At 39.5% G+C, this 20,386-nt stretch overlaps 1 protein-coding gene across 1 annotated transcript in view; it reads left to right on the top strand.

The window, feature by feature from the left end:
- The first annotated feature begins 7,847 nt into the window (after nt 1–7,847).
- The window catches only part of gpm6aa (glycoprotein M6Aa), a 20,426-nt gene continuing 7,887 nt past the window's right edge, over nt 7,848–20,386 (top strand). Inside the window, exons 1-4 of the mRNA XM_005726480.2 lie at nt 7,848–8,377; nt 18,362–18,554; nt 18,874–19,030; nt 20,028–20,181. Of these exons, the coding sequence (XP_005726537.1) occupies nt 8,341–8,377; nt 18,362–18,554; nt 18,874–19,030; nt 20,028–20,181 (541 nt within the window). The 5' untranslated portion in view covers nt 7,848–8,340. The remainder of the gene's footprint in view (nt 8,378–18,361; nt 18,555–18,873; nt 19,031–20,027; nt 20,182–20,386) is intronic.

Here is a 20,386-nt window from a genome sequence, read left to right as displayed (position 1 = left end):
TCACGGTTTTAGTAACGCAGTAACTCAGCGTTCCTACGGGAAAGTAACGGTAATCTAATTACCGTTTTTGCAATAGTAATCCCTTACTTTACTCGTTACTTGAAAAAAGTAATCCGATTACAGTAACGCGTCATTTGTGCTCACTACCGAATGACTGCTTTTTCATTTTTTATTAGACTGGCTTTCCTGCCAGATAATGTAAAATTAAACACTTTCATTTCCTACATGTTGTACAGTGCTTAACAAATATATTAGACTTTGTCATAGAAAGAGAAAAAATAATGTTGTTAGGCAAATAACAAACTGAATTCGTGATTTTTGTTTTTACCCAAATTTGACCCGGACTGCACTGAGAAGTCAGAAATTAATGAAGCATAATATTCAGTCACCAAAACAAATTTTTCGGTTCATGAATACAATTAAATAACTGTAATTTGGCATTTTAATGAAAAAGTATTAATCTGCTTCCTTTTTTTTAAAATAAAAGAGTTAATTTGAAAATTCACAGATAACAGCAATAATTATATTGTAGCAAAATCTAATTTTGATTAAAGATTTTGCACATGTTGGTGGATTAACTATTACATAAAAATAAACAAAGATTTGGGTAATTACCAATAATGCTGTTTTAGGGCACTTGTGGCATAAACGTTAGATTGGGTGGTGGTTTTATAAATCTGAGTATTTGATATGTAAAATACCCAATGTACAGTACTTACAAGAGAGATCACTGGCATTAACTTCAACATCTAGCCATACTAGTCCTAAATACTTTGTTTTTCCTCTTAATATATTATAACCAGTCTAAGTTTTTAGTTATAAGTAATACATCCATGACATGGTTGCTGCTGTCGAAGCACGCCGGCTTCACCCGATTCTTTTGATGGCAAGAAGTCAGTCGGAGACGTGAAGTCCAACTTCAACTCTTTATTCAGCAAAGTATATGCATATGGAGATCACACACATCAAACTCTAAGCTGCACAGAGTATGTTCTAAAGTATGATTTAGAGAATGATTTGATGTATGATCTAAGGCATTTCTTCAATAAAGCTATTTTATACCTTTTCATTACACCCCTCCTTGCCAACAGGGAGCAGTCCGCGAGTCAGCCAATCACAACATGTTTATCACTGTCATCCCACCCACATGGCAGTGGAAATTCAGTTGTGCCCTGCACCCTAGTTCTTAACCTTTATTTTTCAACACGTCTCATTTGCTTTATGGTTTTTATCTTTAATTTTAACACTTGTTTGGTGCTCTTCTGTTTCCACTGGCCTACACATAGTTTCACATCCCCAATGTCTAGCAGTTTTTAACTTTTGAGCAACAACATCTATCTTGCACCATGATTGACAAAATAAACCCTTTCCACTGCCCAAACACCGGAGTCATCCACTCCTCCAGAGGATTGTTCACCCCTGAATGTTCATGCATTTCCTTGGATAATGTTCTCAGTCCCTCTCTGGTCACAGGGGCCGTGTTGTCTGGAATGAATGTGCAGCACATGTCTCCAAACATCGCACAGACACCCCCTTTTTCAGCCAACAGCATATCAAGAGCCATCCTATTTTGTACAGCCATCAGAGAGCTAGGAGCCACCTGCTCAGCTAATCCCTCAATTGCATCCCTAGTCAAATTGGCAAGGCTTAACATTAACATCGTAATGGACATAGTTAATCTTACCCACATTTTTATTTGGTGTGGCTGTAAAGAAAGCTGAAAGGACTGTTATGTTTTCAAAACCTGATGCTACCTGGTATTTATTAGGGACCCCTCTGGGCCCTCCTAAAGCGTCTATATAAGTGGCTGACCCTAAAGTTGGGTCTAAATTCCCCACTGACCTACGTGCTGGCACATGGTGTCTACGCCTCTGCGTCAGCGTACCAGCATTAGTGGTCCCCACCTTATGGTTAAGGTGGGGACCACTAATGCTGGTATGCGTACCAGCGTACCAGCATTAGTTATCCTAGTTAAGGTGAGAAACTGGTGTAATAACACAGTACACCAGTTTCTCACTGTGATCTTTGCATTGTCAACAACACGATGTCATAATAACACACTGCTAGTACATACACACAGAAAAGTGGTAACTAAAAGATCTGCATGGGTCAGAAGCTCATGCGAAACTAGGATGTCGCCTTCATCCTCTCCTCCTCCTGTAAAAATATAGATCCCCCCTTTCCACCCTGGCTGGGTGGAGTAAATAGCCTGTATTTGTATCGCACTTTACTTAGTCCCTAAGGACCCAAAAGCGCTTTACACTACATCCAGTCATCCACCCATTCACACACTGGTGATGGCAGCTACACTGTAGCCACAGCTGCCCTGGGGCGCACTGACAGAGGCGAGGCTCCCGGACACTGACACCACCGGGCCCTCTGACCACCACCAGTAGGCAACGGGTGAAGTGTCTTGCCCAAGGACACAACGACTGAGACTGTCTGAGCCGGGGCTCAAACCGGCAACCTTCCGATTACAAAACGGACTGCCAACTCTTGCCACGATCGCGAGTAGGTGCAATCTTGGGTGTCAGTGTCAAGTCAGTCAAACTTTTGTCCCCATTGTCAGTCCAGTCAGTCCCCTCATGTTCATTGCTTTTGCTGAGAGTGGAGCCTCCCGCGCCACATACTTAAATCTCCAGTGCCAGCAATATGTCGTCATTTCAAAAAAAAGACATAAGAATTCTTTATGATTTTGGCATGGATTAATTTACTGAATCCTTTTAGACAGAAGGACTTATTGTCTGAATATGTCCCTCATAGGTGAGTTTTGATGTCTGATCTAAAGGAGTTCCTCAATAAAGCTATTTTATACCTTTTCACTGCTCAGAAAATATATGAACCTTAGCAAAACACAGTTTTTTGTGTTTATTTTTTATCACAAATTTTATTTTTTCTGGTGCCAAATCTATTCAGATTCACACAGATTAAGATCGCTTTGATGGTCCCAAATCGCCAAGCTCTCAGAGATGCTCACTGTGAAGTACAGCTGAGCTGTAAAGCTAGTGAAAAATAGATGACAGGATGATAAGTGTTTCTGGCTGACTGCCTAGCTTCTCATGTTGTCCAAGAGCCTAGGCTTTTAATAGAGATAGGACAATGGTGTACTGATAGGATCTCCATAGCCTCAACAGACCATTAGCTGCAGATGACCATTAGATTTCTTTTTGCTGTAACAATACATGTGATTTTAATCAGACTGCTGAGCAGCATGGGTCAAGTGCAGTAACAGTTCAAAACAAAGAAACAAAATAATCTATTAAACTGTTTAGGAGCGTTCTGGTGGATGAGTTCTGTAACTTTCTGCTGCTGAGCTGATCTAAATGGGGACTTCATAAGGAACAGAGAACCTTTGAGCTCAGAAAATCTGACTGCGCCTCCACAAAAGATGTGATAATGAATGTTTGCTGTGTTTAGACTACAATGTCCCAAAAATGAACTACTAAATGTGCATGGGCGGGGGGCACTGAAGCTAACATTTAAATCATCTATGCCACTTCAGCTTGATGATGGTGTATGATTATGGATCATGTCATTTTCTACTTTCATAAAGGATGATCCAGTGTCCTATGTTAAAGGAGGTATTAAAGGAAGCACTGGAGCGCCATTTCTTAATATTTACAGAATTCGATGAGCTTGTTATCACTGCAGAGCAGATACTACTGGAACATGAAATCTAGCAAGAGCGAAGTTCACTGGAAATGGGAGAAGCCTGAAACAAACTTTAAAGATAAAAAATTACAGCATGAAAACTATAGACATAGTCCATGAGTGTCTGCGGACTACCTTTGAGCTACACCCACTCAAAGCATAAAACAAGCATCAGTCAAAGCTCAGATTTGAGAAAGATAAAGGAGGCTTTTATCTAATGGTTGCAAAACACCAGACCATCCATTCAGCCCTTTCACTGGTTCTTAAGCAAACGTACTTTGAAAACACAGAAAAGGCATATACTGTATCCCTTGGGATGCCCTTTGAGAGGTGCATTGCTGCTATGGGCCACCAGATCCCTGCAAGTGTTTGACTCTGCCAGTTAATGTGGACTGTACCACTGATTCTGTCCATAACGTTTATGGACACAATCTGTAGGTTCAGCCAGGGTTTGGGAGATGAGTTGTTGTCTCATTAGGAGGAGATCAAGCATCTTGGAGTTGTATTCAAAAGTGTGGGAAGAACGCAGTCTACGGTGATAAAATAAATATACCAGTGTGTTGTGGCAAAAACAGAGAGCTGAGCCAAAAGGCAAAGGTGAGGATTTAACCTGTGGGTAGTGAACATATGAATGAGACTGCAGATGCAAATGGCAGAAATTGTCAGGAGCCAATTAAGGTAGTCTGGGGATCAACATTATGTTGTCTTTGTTTGCTTGGAATACCTCAGGGATGCTTTGGAAGAGCTTGCAGAGCCAGGGAGTGGAAGGTCTGCACAACTCTACTCCTGTTCCCACTGCTTGGAAGAAAATAAATGTTTGGATGGATGAGTGAAAATATGACATTTAAGCGAACTCCACATCTATCATAGTGCGTATCATAGTCTGCAATTGTTCAACCTCTTTCTGTAACTGTTAATGGTTGGTAAAGCCTCCATCCCTTCCTCACTCAGTAGAGCTGAAAGAATGACCTCCTTAATTTTTCAGTGTCTTTTGATTTTCCTCAGCTTGACTAGGCGTGAACACACATCAGCACTTAAGATGGAGAGCACTGTCGCCTGTTGATTTCTGCAGACACTGGCAGACAACCACTGAAATTTAGATTTTCAGTCAGAGCCTCACATTCAGAGGCATTTGTTTATATTAAAAGATCTAAAGTACTAGATACGACTGGTGATATAATATAAATGCCAAATAATAATCGTACTTTAACTACAGGTATTTTCCTTTTTAAAGTTAGATAGGCTACTTTACATTTAAAAGAAAAAACACCAGCCAGGGTTACAGGGTAATATGTGAATTCTACATCGACTTCTACATCCAGCTTCTCCTACTCAACAATATCTAAGGCCTGGTTGCTATGGCAACTAGCAAGCCCATTCTGGAGAACAACCAGGATGCATTAATAAGCTTAGAGTGTGATTCTTTTCCTCCTTCTGTTGGTCATAAGTGCATGCAGGGGATTTAAAGACTTTTCTGCATGTGTAAAATATGTAAGAAAACAAAATTAGGATAACATACTTTTGAATTCAAATACAAAATGCATTGCATCTGTGACTGGAATCAAAGATGTCAGATAAATAATCTTACAAAGCATTTCTCCTTAAAATGCCCTAAGAAAGTGTTTCACCATCTGCTGATTTTTCCTATCAGCGTTATGGCACCCAGTGTGAAGGAATCTCTTGTGCCGACGGGATGCAGCGGGAGGAGGGAGGTCAGCGCCTCAGGGGGGCTCCACTAACCAGTGGAGATTTATAAGCTACGGATTTCCCCAGAAAAAAGCCCTCCCCCACAGCAAATCTCCCACCCTTAGCCACAGTAGGTTAGTGTGTGGCTATGTTATCCAGGCCAAGGGTGGGGCATTTTGTGTGTTTGTATGCTGGAATGGACACCAATGTGTTAAAAAAATTAATTAAAAAAAATTTAGTATATTTTTGTTCTTACAGTATTAATTGTATTTGTATGGCTCAAATGCTATTCAAATGTTTTTATGGACTTTCAGTTTAACCATGTATTAGTCACTGAAGTTCCTGACTTGACAAAACCAGGAGACAAAACTCAAGTTCAACATATGCATACTTTCTATGCAAAGTGCAAACAATATCTCTTAAATGTTCAAATATTTTTCATTAAACTGGAATGCAAATCACTTTAAAGCTCTTCAAATAACATGAAGAACCAATATTTATAAGCAGGCATTATACAAAGTTAAGAGCTGGATTAAAAAAATGTTGAGTGGTTGAAAAACCGTGCTCAGAGTATATACGCAATGACCTGATTCAGAAAAGCAAACACATTTCAGCAACTTCCCCTTGTTGAGCTAAGCAGATAATAGTGGTGCTTAAATTTAGGATTAGTTAGTGTGGGAAGAAACTAGTGAGAATGCACAATGACATGTTTGTCTTTGACTGTGTTGGACACATACTGAGAATGTACATATTATATCTAGTGCTTAAACCTCTGTAAAAGCTATTTACTTAATTAGAGATTCTAAACTCCTTAATAAGGACAATGTCCAATATTCAAATCCACCGGGGCCTCTCTATGTGGACTTCCATGTTCTCGCTGTGCCTCTGTGGGTTTTCTCCAAGTAATCCAGCTTCCTCCCAAAGAAATGCATGAAGGTTAACTGGTGATTCTAAATAAACTGTAGGTGTTAATGGTTCTCTTTCCCTTTGTGTTAGCCCCAATAGTCTGGCAACCTATCCACGGTGCACCCTGCCTCTTTCCCTGTGACATCTGGGATGGGCTCCAACCCCTCCCTATGGCCCTGAATTGGATAAGCAGAAGAAAATGGATGAATGGATATTCACCAGATACAAATGACTATTTAAGACTATATCGTGTGCACAAAATAAAAAAAAGGGAGCAGCCCCTAAGGAGATGGAAAAGGGAGAAAGTGGTTGAAATTGTCTCTTGATCTCATGATAAAGCAAGATGTTTAGAATCTACATATGCACAGCAGAGCTTTAAACAATATGCTACTGAGCATTCATCTGATAATATAAGCAGGCAAGCAAGCAATTTTGCGAGCCCTGTGTAGACATAACAGGAATTCTTGGGCCATATATCCGTATCTGCTATCTGGACATTCTGGAATTTCTGCACAATATTTCAAAATAATGCATCTGACACTTATTGAGGTATTAAAAGTCTGGACTGAAAGGTTGGATTCTTACTACAGACATCACCATCCGTTGATCCATGCTGCCAGAAAAGCTAATAAACATTTAATGCTAATTTGAATTACAAAGCGGTACTCAGTGGTATGGTAATTTTTGACACACCAGTTGGTTAGACAACAAACTAAAGTAGGCTAATTGAATAATTCAATGAATGTTACATTAAGCAATGAAACATTAATAAAGCATTATATAGAATCATTAATAAATGATCACATACACATCACATTACCATAATTACCATAAAAACGTTATCTTGCTTTTCTTCTGAAAGGCCTATGAGTGAAGCTTTTGGCATTCCTGGTATTACAGCAGGCACAAATAAGATAACGGATGACTAAAAGTGATTTCTAGCAAGTTAATTTGCTGAACTTCCATCCGATTAATATTTTGCAGTCTATTTAAGCTAGCGTGCTTACTTGAATCACTCTTACAACCCTCACTTGCCTCCTTCGCTATTCCCTCTCAGGTCTTGGCTGCAGCAGAAGCTTCCTTTCCCCACAGGGATCATTAAAGTTTCATCTAATCCACCTGTCTGATCATCCATCCATTCACCCATCTGTCCATACTTTGTCAAGTCAGGTTTTATTTATACAGCATATTTCACTCAACAGCAGTTTAAAATACCAATTTCCAATTCCAATTACCTTGTGTCCTGTCCATGATCTAGGTATGTATTTGCATAATTATTTAGCAGTTTTCATCAGTGTGTGAGCTGTTTGTCTGCAGCTCTAGACATATAGTGTCATTTAGAATTCAAGAATCCAATGACAACGCCTTGGTGATTGTATAACTTAATCTGTAAGACTAATAAGATTAGGAGAATCCCATTTCGAAATCAGATGTACCCCCTCACTTATTTAATGGGAGGTTGTGCTAATATAGAGCAGCCGCAGCCTCGCATGGGAAGGGGGGTTGGTGGGTGATGGGCTTAACCATTCTGTCTGAGAGGGGGTGTTGTTTAGGGAGGGTGAGACAAGGAATAGTCACCAACACTCATGAACACAACTGTCTAGACAACACAGTGAAAAGATCTTGATTCTGGCTTAGGTTCTACCACCGTTGCTGCTTTTAGTGTTTTAATCCAACATTTTCCACACACCTCCCTTTTTCAAATGCATGGCTCTTTGTCACACATGCGCTTTCCTTCAAACCACAGAGACCACCCTCAGCTCAAGCCAGCCCTGCTACTCCTCTCCTCCTCCTCCTCCTCCACCAGGGACCAAGGAGGCGTTCTGCACTTGCCACAGCGGTTTGCAATGGACAGTACCACAAAGGCTAAGTGATCCTTTGCATCGCCCAGTCACTTGACAGAAACCACACCTGACAGCCAATCTAAGTGTTCAGAGAGAGAGAGAGAGAGAGAAAGAGAGAGAGAGAGAGAAAGTGAGTATAGAGAAAGAAAGGGGAACTGATGTGTGGATTACTCCTTAAATAAATACGATCTTAAACCTACACAGGACATTTATTTACTAATCGATAGCTACTTAAAAAAGAAGAAAAAGCAAAATGGAAGAAGACATGGATGAGGGGCAGACCCAGAAAGGTAAGAAAGTAAATCTTTGCATGTTCTGATGAATTCATTTATGTATTTTTGCTTTTGTCAGTGTCAGTAGTGTCTTTGCAGAGACAACTGCACAAATGTAAGCCATACCCTCTTTGAATAAAAGAGCATCTGTTTGTGGGAATTCTTTTGTCCACTGAGTATCAGCACTCCACTGAAAAGTGCACGTCTGTATGTGCTGTCTGGGTAGTCACAGGGGTGTGAACTGCTACAGCAAGGGCTGGACTGCCTTTGTTTGCTTGATGTGTCTTTCATGCTTGTCGTGATGACAGAGAGAAACACGAAGAGCATGGAACCAAACTGAACTACCATTATTACTAGTCTTTAAACCAGCAGCTTTCAGGTTCTGTCCTTTGTGTCGGAAAAACCGAGGTGCTGTATGATGCAGCAGTGCTTTGCAATATTCACTGTGCATTTGTTGCAGGAGGAGTTTTTAGGGGTTCTTTTTTCATTCACTTAGGAGGGGCAGTGTATGCTTTGTGCAGAGCTGAATTGCTATTTATACTTCACACCTCCGCATCTTGTTTCTCTGCATGAATGATTCAGTATATGGTTGCAACTGTATAAAGCAAGTGTATTTTCTCATCAGTGGATTGGAAAAAGATATTTTTTGTTAAAGAATGACACAATACCAAAGGTAAAGAGGATGCTGTTCTCATGTAGAAAACACGTTTTTATTTCACCTCCCTTGCCTCCTTCTCTCTCAGATTTATTGTGTCAGGCATATGTTTGTGTTGCCTCCTGTCGCTCTTCCCTGCAACTTAGCACTACTTACAGGCACACACACGAACTGAAACAGTTGCCATGGCGCTGGCAAAGTCATTATCTACTCCCTCTTCACCCACTCCTGTTGATGACATTTCAGAAGCACAGGAATAGTTTGCTGTGTCTAAGAATGTGGGAGGAAGAGAGACAAGAAGAGGCGCATATGTAGAGTCAGAAATGATTACAGCACAGAGTGAAAAAGAAAATGAGAAGCTTGGGAGAATATAGTGAGCTTAATCAAACTGCTTGACTAAGCAGCGTAGTAGGAGAAGTTCTAGAAAACCTATAGATTTTGATCAAACAACCTTTAGTGGCGTCCCTATGGGCAATTTTTGGATGACAGTTCGATAATAAAGCCATCTGTCAGATCCATTAATTTGGGCAGAATATTAATGTAATTATTTAGCACGTACTCATATAAAGCAAGCTCTGCAAGCTCATTTTTCTTGAACAAAAGCTTATTAAAACCAAATTGACTGTTAATAACCTGTTACAGCAGAGGCTCTGCTTTGACATATGCAACCTGCTTCTCACACTAGGGTGCTTTTATGAATCACTGCCCATGTGTCAACACAAGCAAGCATTTGATTTCTCCCCTTGAACTTGAAAAAAAACTAAAATCATCACGTGAATATGAGGAAATAAGCCGTGTGTTGTTTTATACAGTAAACTAAAGGCTGAAGCTCTTGGAAAGTGACCAATACACACCAACCAGCTAACCAGCTAATGTTTGTTTTTAGCCCGGCGCCTTCTATCATAAGTCCGCTCTAGACAACACTGAGAACTACTGAACTGGTTTCCACAGTAGTTAAGATTGCGCAGCTTCTCCAGCATATCATCAGGCAGTTTGGTTGTTGGAATAATTTCCATGTTGTACCTTCCAATGACAAAACTGAACAATTATTCTGTAGACCATGTGTAGCAGAAATCATAGAAATTTGTGCATAAAAAGACACTGCCTGGGATCCTGAGTGGCTCGATGTCGAAACATACAGCCTTTTTCGTAAATCATAGGCTATTATTATTTAACCATTAAAAAACAAATAACACAAGAAAATACACCCTGGTCCTGTTAGTTAGTATTGTGTTTGAAAAGTTATAGCTTAGACTTTCCTTTTGAATGGAAAATCAATAGTGTCACTATGTTAAGTACTTCAAGTCAAGTTTATCACCATGCGCCAAGATGGAGGTTCTGGAGACCAAGTATTATGCAATGCAATTTACATATGTTGGTTACCTAAATTATTGTATCGTTTATTAAATTATTGATTTGACGGCCCCTCTATAGTTTGTGAAGACAAAAGATAATTGCAATGACTCCTCTGATGATGGCCATGTTTTCGCCCATGTCACTTTGATTTTTCTGGAGAAATATGTAATAGTTTGTAATAATCATTGATCAGTTTTGACCAAAAACTCACAATCTAACCTTAATTGCAAAAAAGTGGGATAAATCATAGAAAAAATTAAATACATACAGTCTAGTGTAGAGTGTGTTAAGGAAAACATAATAACTTGACAGGCCTCTGTCTACAGCAAGCTTCTACCCAATAAATGTGCAGAAATTGGTAAGACTGGACATCTAGAAACACCAACATTTTAAAAGCTTCTCATTTTGCGTAACGCTGATGTAGAAGCAGAGCCCCCACAGTTGGTGATGTGCATTTTATAGAATAAAATGTGTATCGTTTACATATGTATTTTAAAGCACAGTTCTTTATCATTTTGCTGATGAAGACATCATCCGAGCTACCAAACGGACTGTAGATAAATTGGTACTTCCAGCTCAAAGGGGTGCAGGTGTCACTGAGTGCACTCACAGCATCCTAATGCCCTTCTGTCTTCCTCTTCTGAGGTTGCAAATCTCAGATTATGAGTCAGATGCACCAGGTGGGCACTGTTCACTTCAGCTGCTAGCCAAATGTATGAGCGCACTCTATGTACCAAAGTGGCCATTAGCAGCAGGGAGCAGTCCAGCGCCCTTCTGTTGAAAAAGCAGGTTTAGACCAGTAGAAACACACGGCTAAATATGCTAAAAGTTCTGGAAATGACCATATGGTGGGTAATACTGTGGATAAATAAACCAAACATGATTCTGCAGGTCATTTACACTTGATGTACTAACTGTTGCTGAATGGAAAAACTGAGAAAGGCACACCTGTTAGCATTTCCTGAGCCAAGAATCTACTCTGCAAGGTAGCGTTTGTCCTTCTGTTTGATTAGCATGTGGTTGCATGTTGAGCATCTCATTTTTGTCCGTCTACAATCATGTGAGTAACATCGTGTGACCGTAATACACAATGGAAAACTTGTGTTGTAGTTTTAAAGGTTCACCGAGTTTCATTCACTTTGAATTTGCAGTTGATAAATGCCAAATCTGCATTAGGCTAAAGGCAAGGAGATGCTGCTTTGAACATAGTTGCTGTGGTCAGACAAATGGTTTTCCACTACATAAAACCACATTTGTTTGGGTTTTCTTGTTTATTTTTACCAAATATGATAAGAAATAAATTATTTAGAAGATATTATTCACTTGCAGCACATTCATGAATATATTACTTCATGTATAAGTAGCAGCTTATCTAAGAGCTCCTATGTCCTCCTCTACTGCCCCTTGTTGTTTTGAAGCCTGCCCCAGCCCAGGTCAAGAGAGTTCCACCAATTGTTCTAGTAATTATTTCTGGAGCAGCTAAAAACCTTATGTGGGGTCTCTTATTGTTTTGAGCAATGACACAATGGTATAGATATAGGCATAGGGAAAGAGGTGTTGAAAATTACTTGCATTGAGATTGATGATAAACACTAGCTCACTGTAATGATAATATCTTAAAATGATAATATGATATTGTTGTCACTCAACATGATTGTGTCAAGTGAGTTGTGTTAGCTTATGTAATTAAAATGTTACTTAAAATTTCGGTTATTCAGGGTAAAGTGTGTCGGGAAACTGTTATTGAGTAAAAATTGAAGTACTAATATGCAGTATGAAGTACTCCACTGTTGTTGGACTCTGTAGACATGCTCTTATTATGGTCTATTGTTTTGGAGCTGTGCTTCAAATCCCTGCATTCTTTGGTTTTGGCTGCTTATAAGGTTGGCAATCAGGAAAATTAAACTCATTCCACCCTGTGAAGTGGAAATACCTGCATGGTTAAAATGCATAAACCTAAAGTCAAAAACCTTGTTTCTTTTGCTGTGTTTTTGACTTTTGCCCCCTAGTTCCTGGAGTGAACTTGGCTTAGACAAAAGACACGTCTACAGTCACGCAGTCCTGTTTAGACTCTTCCATCTCTCTGTGAAAAAGGAAGAGAGGAAATCAGTAGCTGAGCTTTCAGGCCTGGTGTGGAACAACCTTTTAGCCCTGAAGGGGTTTTATGTGTAATGTGTCTCGTTCACTATTGTCCCACTGAATTTGTTGACGTACAGTAAGTGGGTCACGGCTCTCAAGTACCCGGTCTATTCTCAGATTTTGCGCTGTGGTTGTTATGGCAACCATGCTGGTTGATTAAACATGCGCAGAGGAGATGGGGGCACACAGGAGCTGAAAAAAAACCTGCTCACTGCAGGGGAAGGGGGGTGGGGTGCATTAAAGGAACAAGGAAAGCAACGAGACGCATGCACGCCCATTACACTCAGGCTGACACAGGCACACCATCCCCCCACTGAGATCTCGCTCTCTCTTCTCTCTCTGTCTGACCAGGCTCACCACCACCCCGTCCCCACACAAAACCCCTAATAAATGCTAGCTGTATGTGGGAAAATTGATCTCTCTTATTGGATCTCTCGTGTTAGAAATGAATGCACAGACACAGAATTAGATTATCTTTCCTTTTTCGTCTTTAATGAATTTTGTTCATTTAATACTCTAATGCAGCATGCCATTTATTTTCTCAGATGCTAAAACTGCATCAAAAGCAAAGCCTCATATCTCTATATGACTTCAAAAGGAAGAAATCCTTTTTAGTTAGGAATGAACCAACATAAGCAACCATCCATCTATGCATTAATTTTCTTCCACTCATCCAATTCAGGGTCGCATAAACACACATTTGAGTAAAAATCATCTTTGAAAGCAAGTATTTGGAATCTGCCCAATATTACTTTTATGTCTGATATTTGACTAGCTATGGAACTATTTTGGTTAAGAAATATTTGTGTCAATAGCGAAAAAATGTCTTAAAGGTAATCTAGCCTTAAATAGAAATTATTTTTCCAGTTTAACAGGACCACTACACGTCAAATACTGACCTATGGATGAACTAAGCAAATTTCATAATGTGGAAATGTCTGAGAAACATCACAGCACTGTAATTCGCAGAATTCATCCAATTCATCATCCACCCCGTTACTCCATAAATTAACCCTGCACTGATCTGATATGGACAACATTATCTCATCCCTCATGCAAAAGTTGACTAGGTCAGAGAGAATGTGTGTATGTGTGTATCCCTTTTGCCTGTCAGCTATGGCACTGACAGATGGAGGAGAAGTGGGAGGTGGGAGAGGCCCTGGGAGGGGGTCATCCTTTCTCTTTGTATTAGGGAGACGCCTTCTGTTGATTGGGCCGCGGTGTTTGGGCTCTCACAGGCCTCAATTTCACCCCCTCCCTTTCCTCCCTTGAAAAAAACATGTGGCTTTGTTCTAGGAAAATAAAATATTTAAAACAGTGGCATCTTCTAAATCTGTCTCTTTGTTCAAAACTGAATAGCATTAATCCTGGTTTTGCTAGAGTTAAGATTTGCACCGATGAAATTTGTATTTAATCAACACGCTGAGGCAAGAAAATCCTTAAATGCTTTTTACTGATTGGAAAATAGGTTATTCTGAGTAAAAGATGTTTTGTAGACTAAGCTTACCTCAAACATTTGGGGGTGTACTCCAGTTCAAAATAAGGCAAAACAAAAACATCACATATATTCATTCAAGTACACAGATGGTCCTTGTCACTGCAATTCTAGTCCATTTGAAATCTGCTTGGTTGCACCAAACTTGACAGTCATTGTTTCCTATACGACACAGCCATTCAAATACCCATGACCCCTAAAGCAGGCCATCTTTTATTTTTATCACAGGTGATGTGGGGCTAAGCAGAAAGCATGAAAAATGAATGTGGGAGACTTGTGTGCCTCCGCACTGTGCCACTTCTAAATTATTGATCAAGCATCCTCTAACTCTTAGAATCGTCCGTTTGCCATTTTTCACCCAAATTCATTTAGGATCAATGACGGTTTACAGAGAGCAAATGATAGCATGCACTGGTATTTTTTAATGGGGTGAGGAAGACAGATAACATATGAGATCATAAACGCATTGCTGGTGATCTTTTATCACTGCATTTTCAAAAACAGGAAGGAACATAGTAAATGTGAAAAAGGGCAGCTAGGCTAAGAAGACATTACGTTGTAAATTCAGCTGTTTCTACTCACGTGAATACATTTTTTCTCTCAGACAAAGATGGAAGCCTTGTTAGTTTTTACCTTTTAACCTAGATTTACAACTTTATCACTGAATCTGGTCCTTTTCTAACACACCTCTCTTTACTCGGTGTGATGAGTTTCCCTTCCACAGAATTAAGAGCAGACGATCAATAAAACATTAGTCTGTTACGTCCACTCAGTAATGCTTTTATCCTGCCTTCTAACTTCATCTTCAACTGTTTCCATGGAAACTCTTTAAGTCAAGTCACATATAGACAAATATTATCTGTGTTGTACTCTGTAGTTACATTTACAATACAATGTACAAACATACTAGTAGCCAATTCTGTTTACTGCTTGGTGGAAAAGTAGTCCGTGTAAATTCGCAGCTGCTTTATGCTGTGTGCAGAAAAGCAAGGAAATAAGCCTTGATTGAAGCCATCACTTAAATCATTGATATTACCGCTTGTCTCTCTTCATGTTAAATACAGGCTCCGCTCAATTACTGCACATAATCAGCACCAGCATATCTCTAAGGCCGCTGCGTTCCTGTATTTAAGATTCAAAATGCAAGAGAAAATGTTTTATATCTATTCTATCTATTTCTGATGGCTGAAAAACCTTATTTTTCCATACAAGCGACATAGTTTGGAAATAAATAAAAAATTAACTGGGAACATTGCAGTAATTTGTATCCCATCAGTACTACATACAAATCCATGTGTTTGTAGTACTTGACTCAACAGTTGACTCTTACTCTGGCTCATAAATGGGCACTGTGGCCAAGAGGGTAAGTGTTTCTGAACTCTCTGCCTCACTCTCATCTTGTCAGTAATCACAGCTACATCAATAAATTCTGTCAGTGCCTGTTTCCTGAAGTGATAAGGCAACTCAACATAATGAATCTGGGGTAAGAGGTAGTGACAGACAGACAGAGGGTACTCAAGCAAAGAACAAAAATAGCTACATTCACGAGACCTTGGGAAATGAATGAGTGAATCTGATAAAGTCCAGTTTATGTAACAGATCCTTGATTTCTAAGGCATTCCAGACATTATACTGCAAAGTTATCAGAATGGTCTATGGTCTATGGTCTCAGAACCTTGGCACTGGTGCATCTGGAGACCTTTTCATGCATAAGTTGCCAGAAAAAGACAAGCTGACACCTTTAAATAATGATAACAGAAAAATTTGCTATCCAAAATATTGTAGCTGCAGAATGGAATCGTGTTAAAAACACATGCTTACACATAACTTTGCATAGTTTTATGCAAAACTAACCACACTCTTACTGCTTCCATAGGAATTAAATGTGGCGTGATTGGAAGGGTTGCATTTGAACAAACCTCAGGACTTCTGGAAAGTACTTTGCACAGTCAAAACCAAAGTGGAGATGTTTGACTATCGTCACATTTGGCAAAAACCAATCGCACCATCAGCACAAACAACTGTCAAACACAGTTCCTGTGGATCTTGCAGTTACTGAGTTGATCGTGACCTTGAACTCGTGGACTTGTGAAAAGAATCAAAGTGTCGCATCAGCTGAGTCAAAGTCAACTGATTGAAATTCTGTGGTGGGAAGAGTGCTGAGAATATACAAATGCCCACAAACCTCAATGAACTAAGGCAATTTTGCAACATGAACTTTGGACTTTGTTCCAATGTTCCTCCACAACAATGTCACAAACTGTTAAAGCCCTGCAGAAAAGAATTACAAACTGATTCTACAAACTGTTGACTCATAGGGTGTACTTAGTTTTCCACAGGGCTGAATTGAGTTCTTTAAAACTGTCCGTTTTTCCATTATTGTATTAGGATGCGGGTTTCCAAATAAAAACAGCTCTACTCAAAGTGAGACTATACAAAGTGATTTATATAAATTCATTTTTGATTACAATGACTAAACCAACACCTCCACTATGGGAGCTTCCCTCAAAGTATTCCTGAAATGAACTAAAACGGCAGAATTTAAGCAGCATCTGTTTAAGGCTTGAATCCAGAGGGAGTCCAGGCCATTTAAATCTACTGCAGGTTCTCAGAGTCACATGACAGAAGGTGTGAATTAGCGTGAAAACACCTAGGAGTGTATGTCACGTGGCATTGTAAGTACCTGATAGTTACCAAGAGGCACTAAAGGTGAAGTATTCCCTGAATTTGATGTCTCTTCCTAGGTGAATCAGTGGGAATGTTGGAGAATTACTAAGGCAGTGATGATAAAGGCAGACAAATGGCACTGCAGTCCCTCTATTCAATGGGGGAATCGCCAGTTTGAGATATAATGCATACTATAATCTTTCCTCTAAACAACAAAAGGCTTGGAAGACAATATATATGTGTACCTCATCTTTAAAGCTTAGATCTAAGCATACACTGTATGAGCTGAGAATACTTAAACAGCGACTAAAATCAGAAGCTTATTAACAGGCACAGCAGAGTTGTTTGGACTGTGTAGTGTGACGTGTGAAAAGCTGTATGGATTGTTTTAGGATACAACATTCAGCAAACACGGATATGGACAGAAACATGTTTAAAATATAGCACATAAGCTGAATAGACATTCCACAGTCTAGCAGTGGATAACATCAGTAAGGAGGTAGATAATCTAGGAAACCCTGGGTGAAGGTTGTAACTGCACCAAGCGTTTGAGTGCTCAGCACAGCCCAGCGGGCGGACCAGCTACTTGGTATTCCACTCATGTCTGGATCAGAGTCACACGAAGAGAGTTGAGGAGGAGGAATATTGGGCTGACTGCTGCTTTGAAACAAAAGTGAAGATGACTAGACAACCTTTAAAAGAATGGAGCTGAAAACATCCTGAAATCTTATCATCTTTGCAACTGACAACAGAGTCACTGCATCTCTTCTGAATGAGCACAGCAAAACCAATGCAGATGAATTTAATCATGGGCCATGATCATCTTACATCTGATCAAGAGTAACGCCGTGCTGGTCATAAAAGCACATATACCACATTTGTATACTGACTTCAACTTTAATCATTTAGGATACTTATGAAGCAGCTCTCTGATTTTAATACAGGTCTAGCTGTTTCAGACTAGTCTGGCTTTGTGAAAAATGTATCTGTCTGGATGATATACAGCAAAACACTGCAATACTGGATTTGTTTCGCACTTACACAGGAAATACCTCTGTACCTCTGTTGTAGTTACTGGGAAATGACTGACTCAGTAGCACAAAACACACACACGAGATGGAGACTCATAAATCAAAGCAATTCATAAAGGCAAACCTGGGTACAATATTTACAGACGTGGCTTCTTTGTGAGCAGTCTGTGTCACAGGAGATTGAAGATGAACCTGAGCAGTGATTTGTCACCTTAAGAACCCCCTGGCACAGGAAGCTGAGGAAAGTAGAATGGGGTTAAAGGTCATAGTTACTATGTGAAACTAAGGCTGAGTTTGTATTGCTGAATAAAATGTCAGCATCATCCGTAGGGCTATAGAGCTGACAGAACGAATAACACAGTTGTTTGAAAGGGTTTTGTTGTTGTTTTTTTAACATAAGGGAAAGGAGTACTGCAGTCAAACTAGCTTGCAGTGTTACATGCATAGCTGCCTCCCAGCTGGTTTAATTGCTGGAAAATATTAAATGGAAATGGAAATACAGTGCATGCAGATGCATTTGCTCAATGCTAATGTATTGATAAATAATTTAAAATGCAGCAAATGCAGCAAAAATGTCTCTGTTACTTTGTGCCACGTCTGGTGTTTTTTCTCTCAGAATTTTAACAGTCTTTGTTGGCTAATCTGGTTCTCCGCTTTAGGATGCCTTGAATGCTGCATCAAATGCCTGGGTGGGATTCCATACCCATCCCTCATAGCCACCATCTTGCTGTATGCTGGTGTGGCCCTCTTCTGTGGCTGTGGACATGAAGCCCTGACTGGCACTGTCACCATCCTCCAGGACTACTTTGAGGTTGTGAGGAGCCCTGTGGATTCACTGGATGTCTTTACAATGTAAGTAACAACGATTCTAAACAGCCCTGCTGATCAGCAAGAAAGCATAGTTTGCATACTTCCACAGTATAAAATGCACAATTATATGTGCTTTGACACATCCCAGAGATCCACCGCACAATCACAACAAGCGTAGCCAATTTAAGACAGATATGTTGATTACTTCTGTTTAACAGGCAAATGTAATGACCTGCAATTATCTATATAATTTTCCTGTGTGAGTATTTTTGTATGAATATGCTTGCTAACATCTTAAAAAGAAAGGGTAACTTCTTATTTTTATAAACTGCATTTCTGTTGTTCTGTATTCCTTCTCCAGGATTGACATTATTAAGTATGTGATTTACGGCATTGCATCGGCTTTCTTCGTCTATGGCATCCTGCTAATGGTGGAGGGATTCTTCACAAGTGGTGCCATTAAAGATCTGTACGGGGACTTCAAGATCACAACATGTGGACGTTGTGTCAGTGCCTGGGTAGGGCTACTATTTTACTTCATACTAACTATAAAATGTATGTCTATTACTCTATATAAGCTTTTGCTCTTGTCGGGAATCACCTAGTAAATGTCAGGTCATTTCCCAGGAACTTTCCCTTGAAGGCTGAGTAGATTTCAATAGCTGACATTTTTTTTTTGTGGCCAATGTGACACTACTCGTGCTCTCCCAAGCTCTATATGTAATAGATTCTTTTTTAGAGTTGACCCCTGTATTTGGTGAGGTTTCACTATTTTGAAAAGGCTGAAAAGGGTCAGCCACAATAGAGCCTTTACGAGTACTATAACTCAACTATCTTTATTTTCCCCTATAAAAGAAAGTATAAATAGCACTGCATTTTTCCCCAAGGAAAGAAGACATTGAAGGGAGATATACAAACCTAATGTAATCTGGGGTCATTCACATGTCTGCTCATCTCTTCTGTTTGATATATAGTACTTTCTCATAATCAATATATCAAAATCTTAGATTTCCCAAGTTCCTCTGCTAAAGAAATCTGTCTACACAGAGGAAAGTTGATCTTATCACCTTTTCTTTAGCTTCTCTTGAAGCTGTTTTTATTTAACAGGAAGAATCGAAAATGATAATGATTTGTTCTTTTAACTAACTTTTCTTGACAAGCTAATATCATATGTAGTACTTACAGTACTCAACCAGCAAAGGACATTATAAGGTTTATTTCTGATCAGTGTTCAATATGGTAATACTGCTGAAACAAGAACAAAATAAATTATCAGCACACATCCAGAACATACAAAAGAGCATGCAGCAATCCTATAAAATAACTTGGAGGATATAAAAACATTAACTACAACAAAAACTAATCTCAGAAGACCTTGCCGTCAACATCTAAACATAGACGAGTCAACGTCTAAATGATCAGTTTTACACCAGCCACAGTGCCTTGGAAGGTGTTAATATTACAAATAAATACGGTTCCACTTCAGTAATCCATCTGTACTGTTTCCCCTTTCAGTTCATCATGCTGACATACATCTTCATGCTGGCTTGGCTTGGAGTGACTGCATTTACCTCCATTCCAGTTTTCATATATTTCAACATCTGGAATATTTGCCAAAATACTACTGTCCTGGAGGGAGCCACCCTATGCCTTGACCCACGCCAGTATGGTAAGCATGAATATTCTCCAGTCCCCCCCTCCACCCCTTTTGAAATAACTCGGTGACAGAAATTTATGCTGTATTTAAATTGCTACTTTTTTTTACTTTTTAGAACAACTACCTGTACTGTAGCCTCCATATAGTTTTCTTTTAAATGGATTAATCATCACTTTAGTATGGAAGCCCGTTTCCGCCACTAAAAAAAAAAAAAAAG

Source organism: Pundamilia nyererei, unplaced genomic scaffold, assembly GCF_000239375.1.
Source record: "Pundamilia nyererei isolate P.nyererei 1_Seehausen unplaced genomic scaffold, PunNye1.0 scaffold00020, whole genome shotgun sequence".
Lineage (NCBI taxonomy): Eukaryota > Metazoa > Chordata > Actinopteri > Cichliformes > Cichlidae > Pundamilia > Pundamilia nyererei.
Note: the sequence above shows the minus strand (reverse complement) of the source record. Positions and strands in the feature narration are given on the sequence as shown.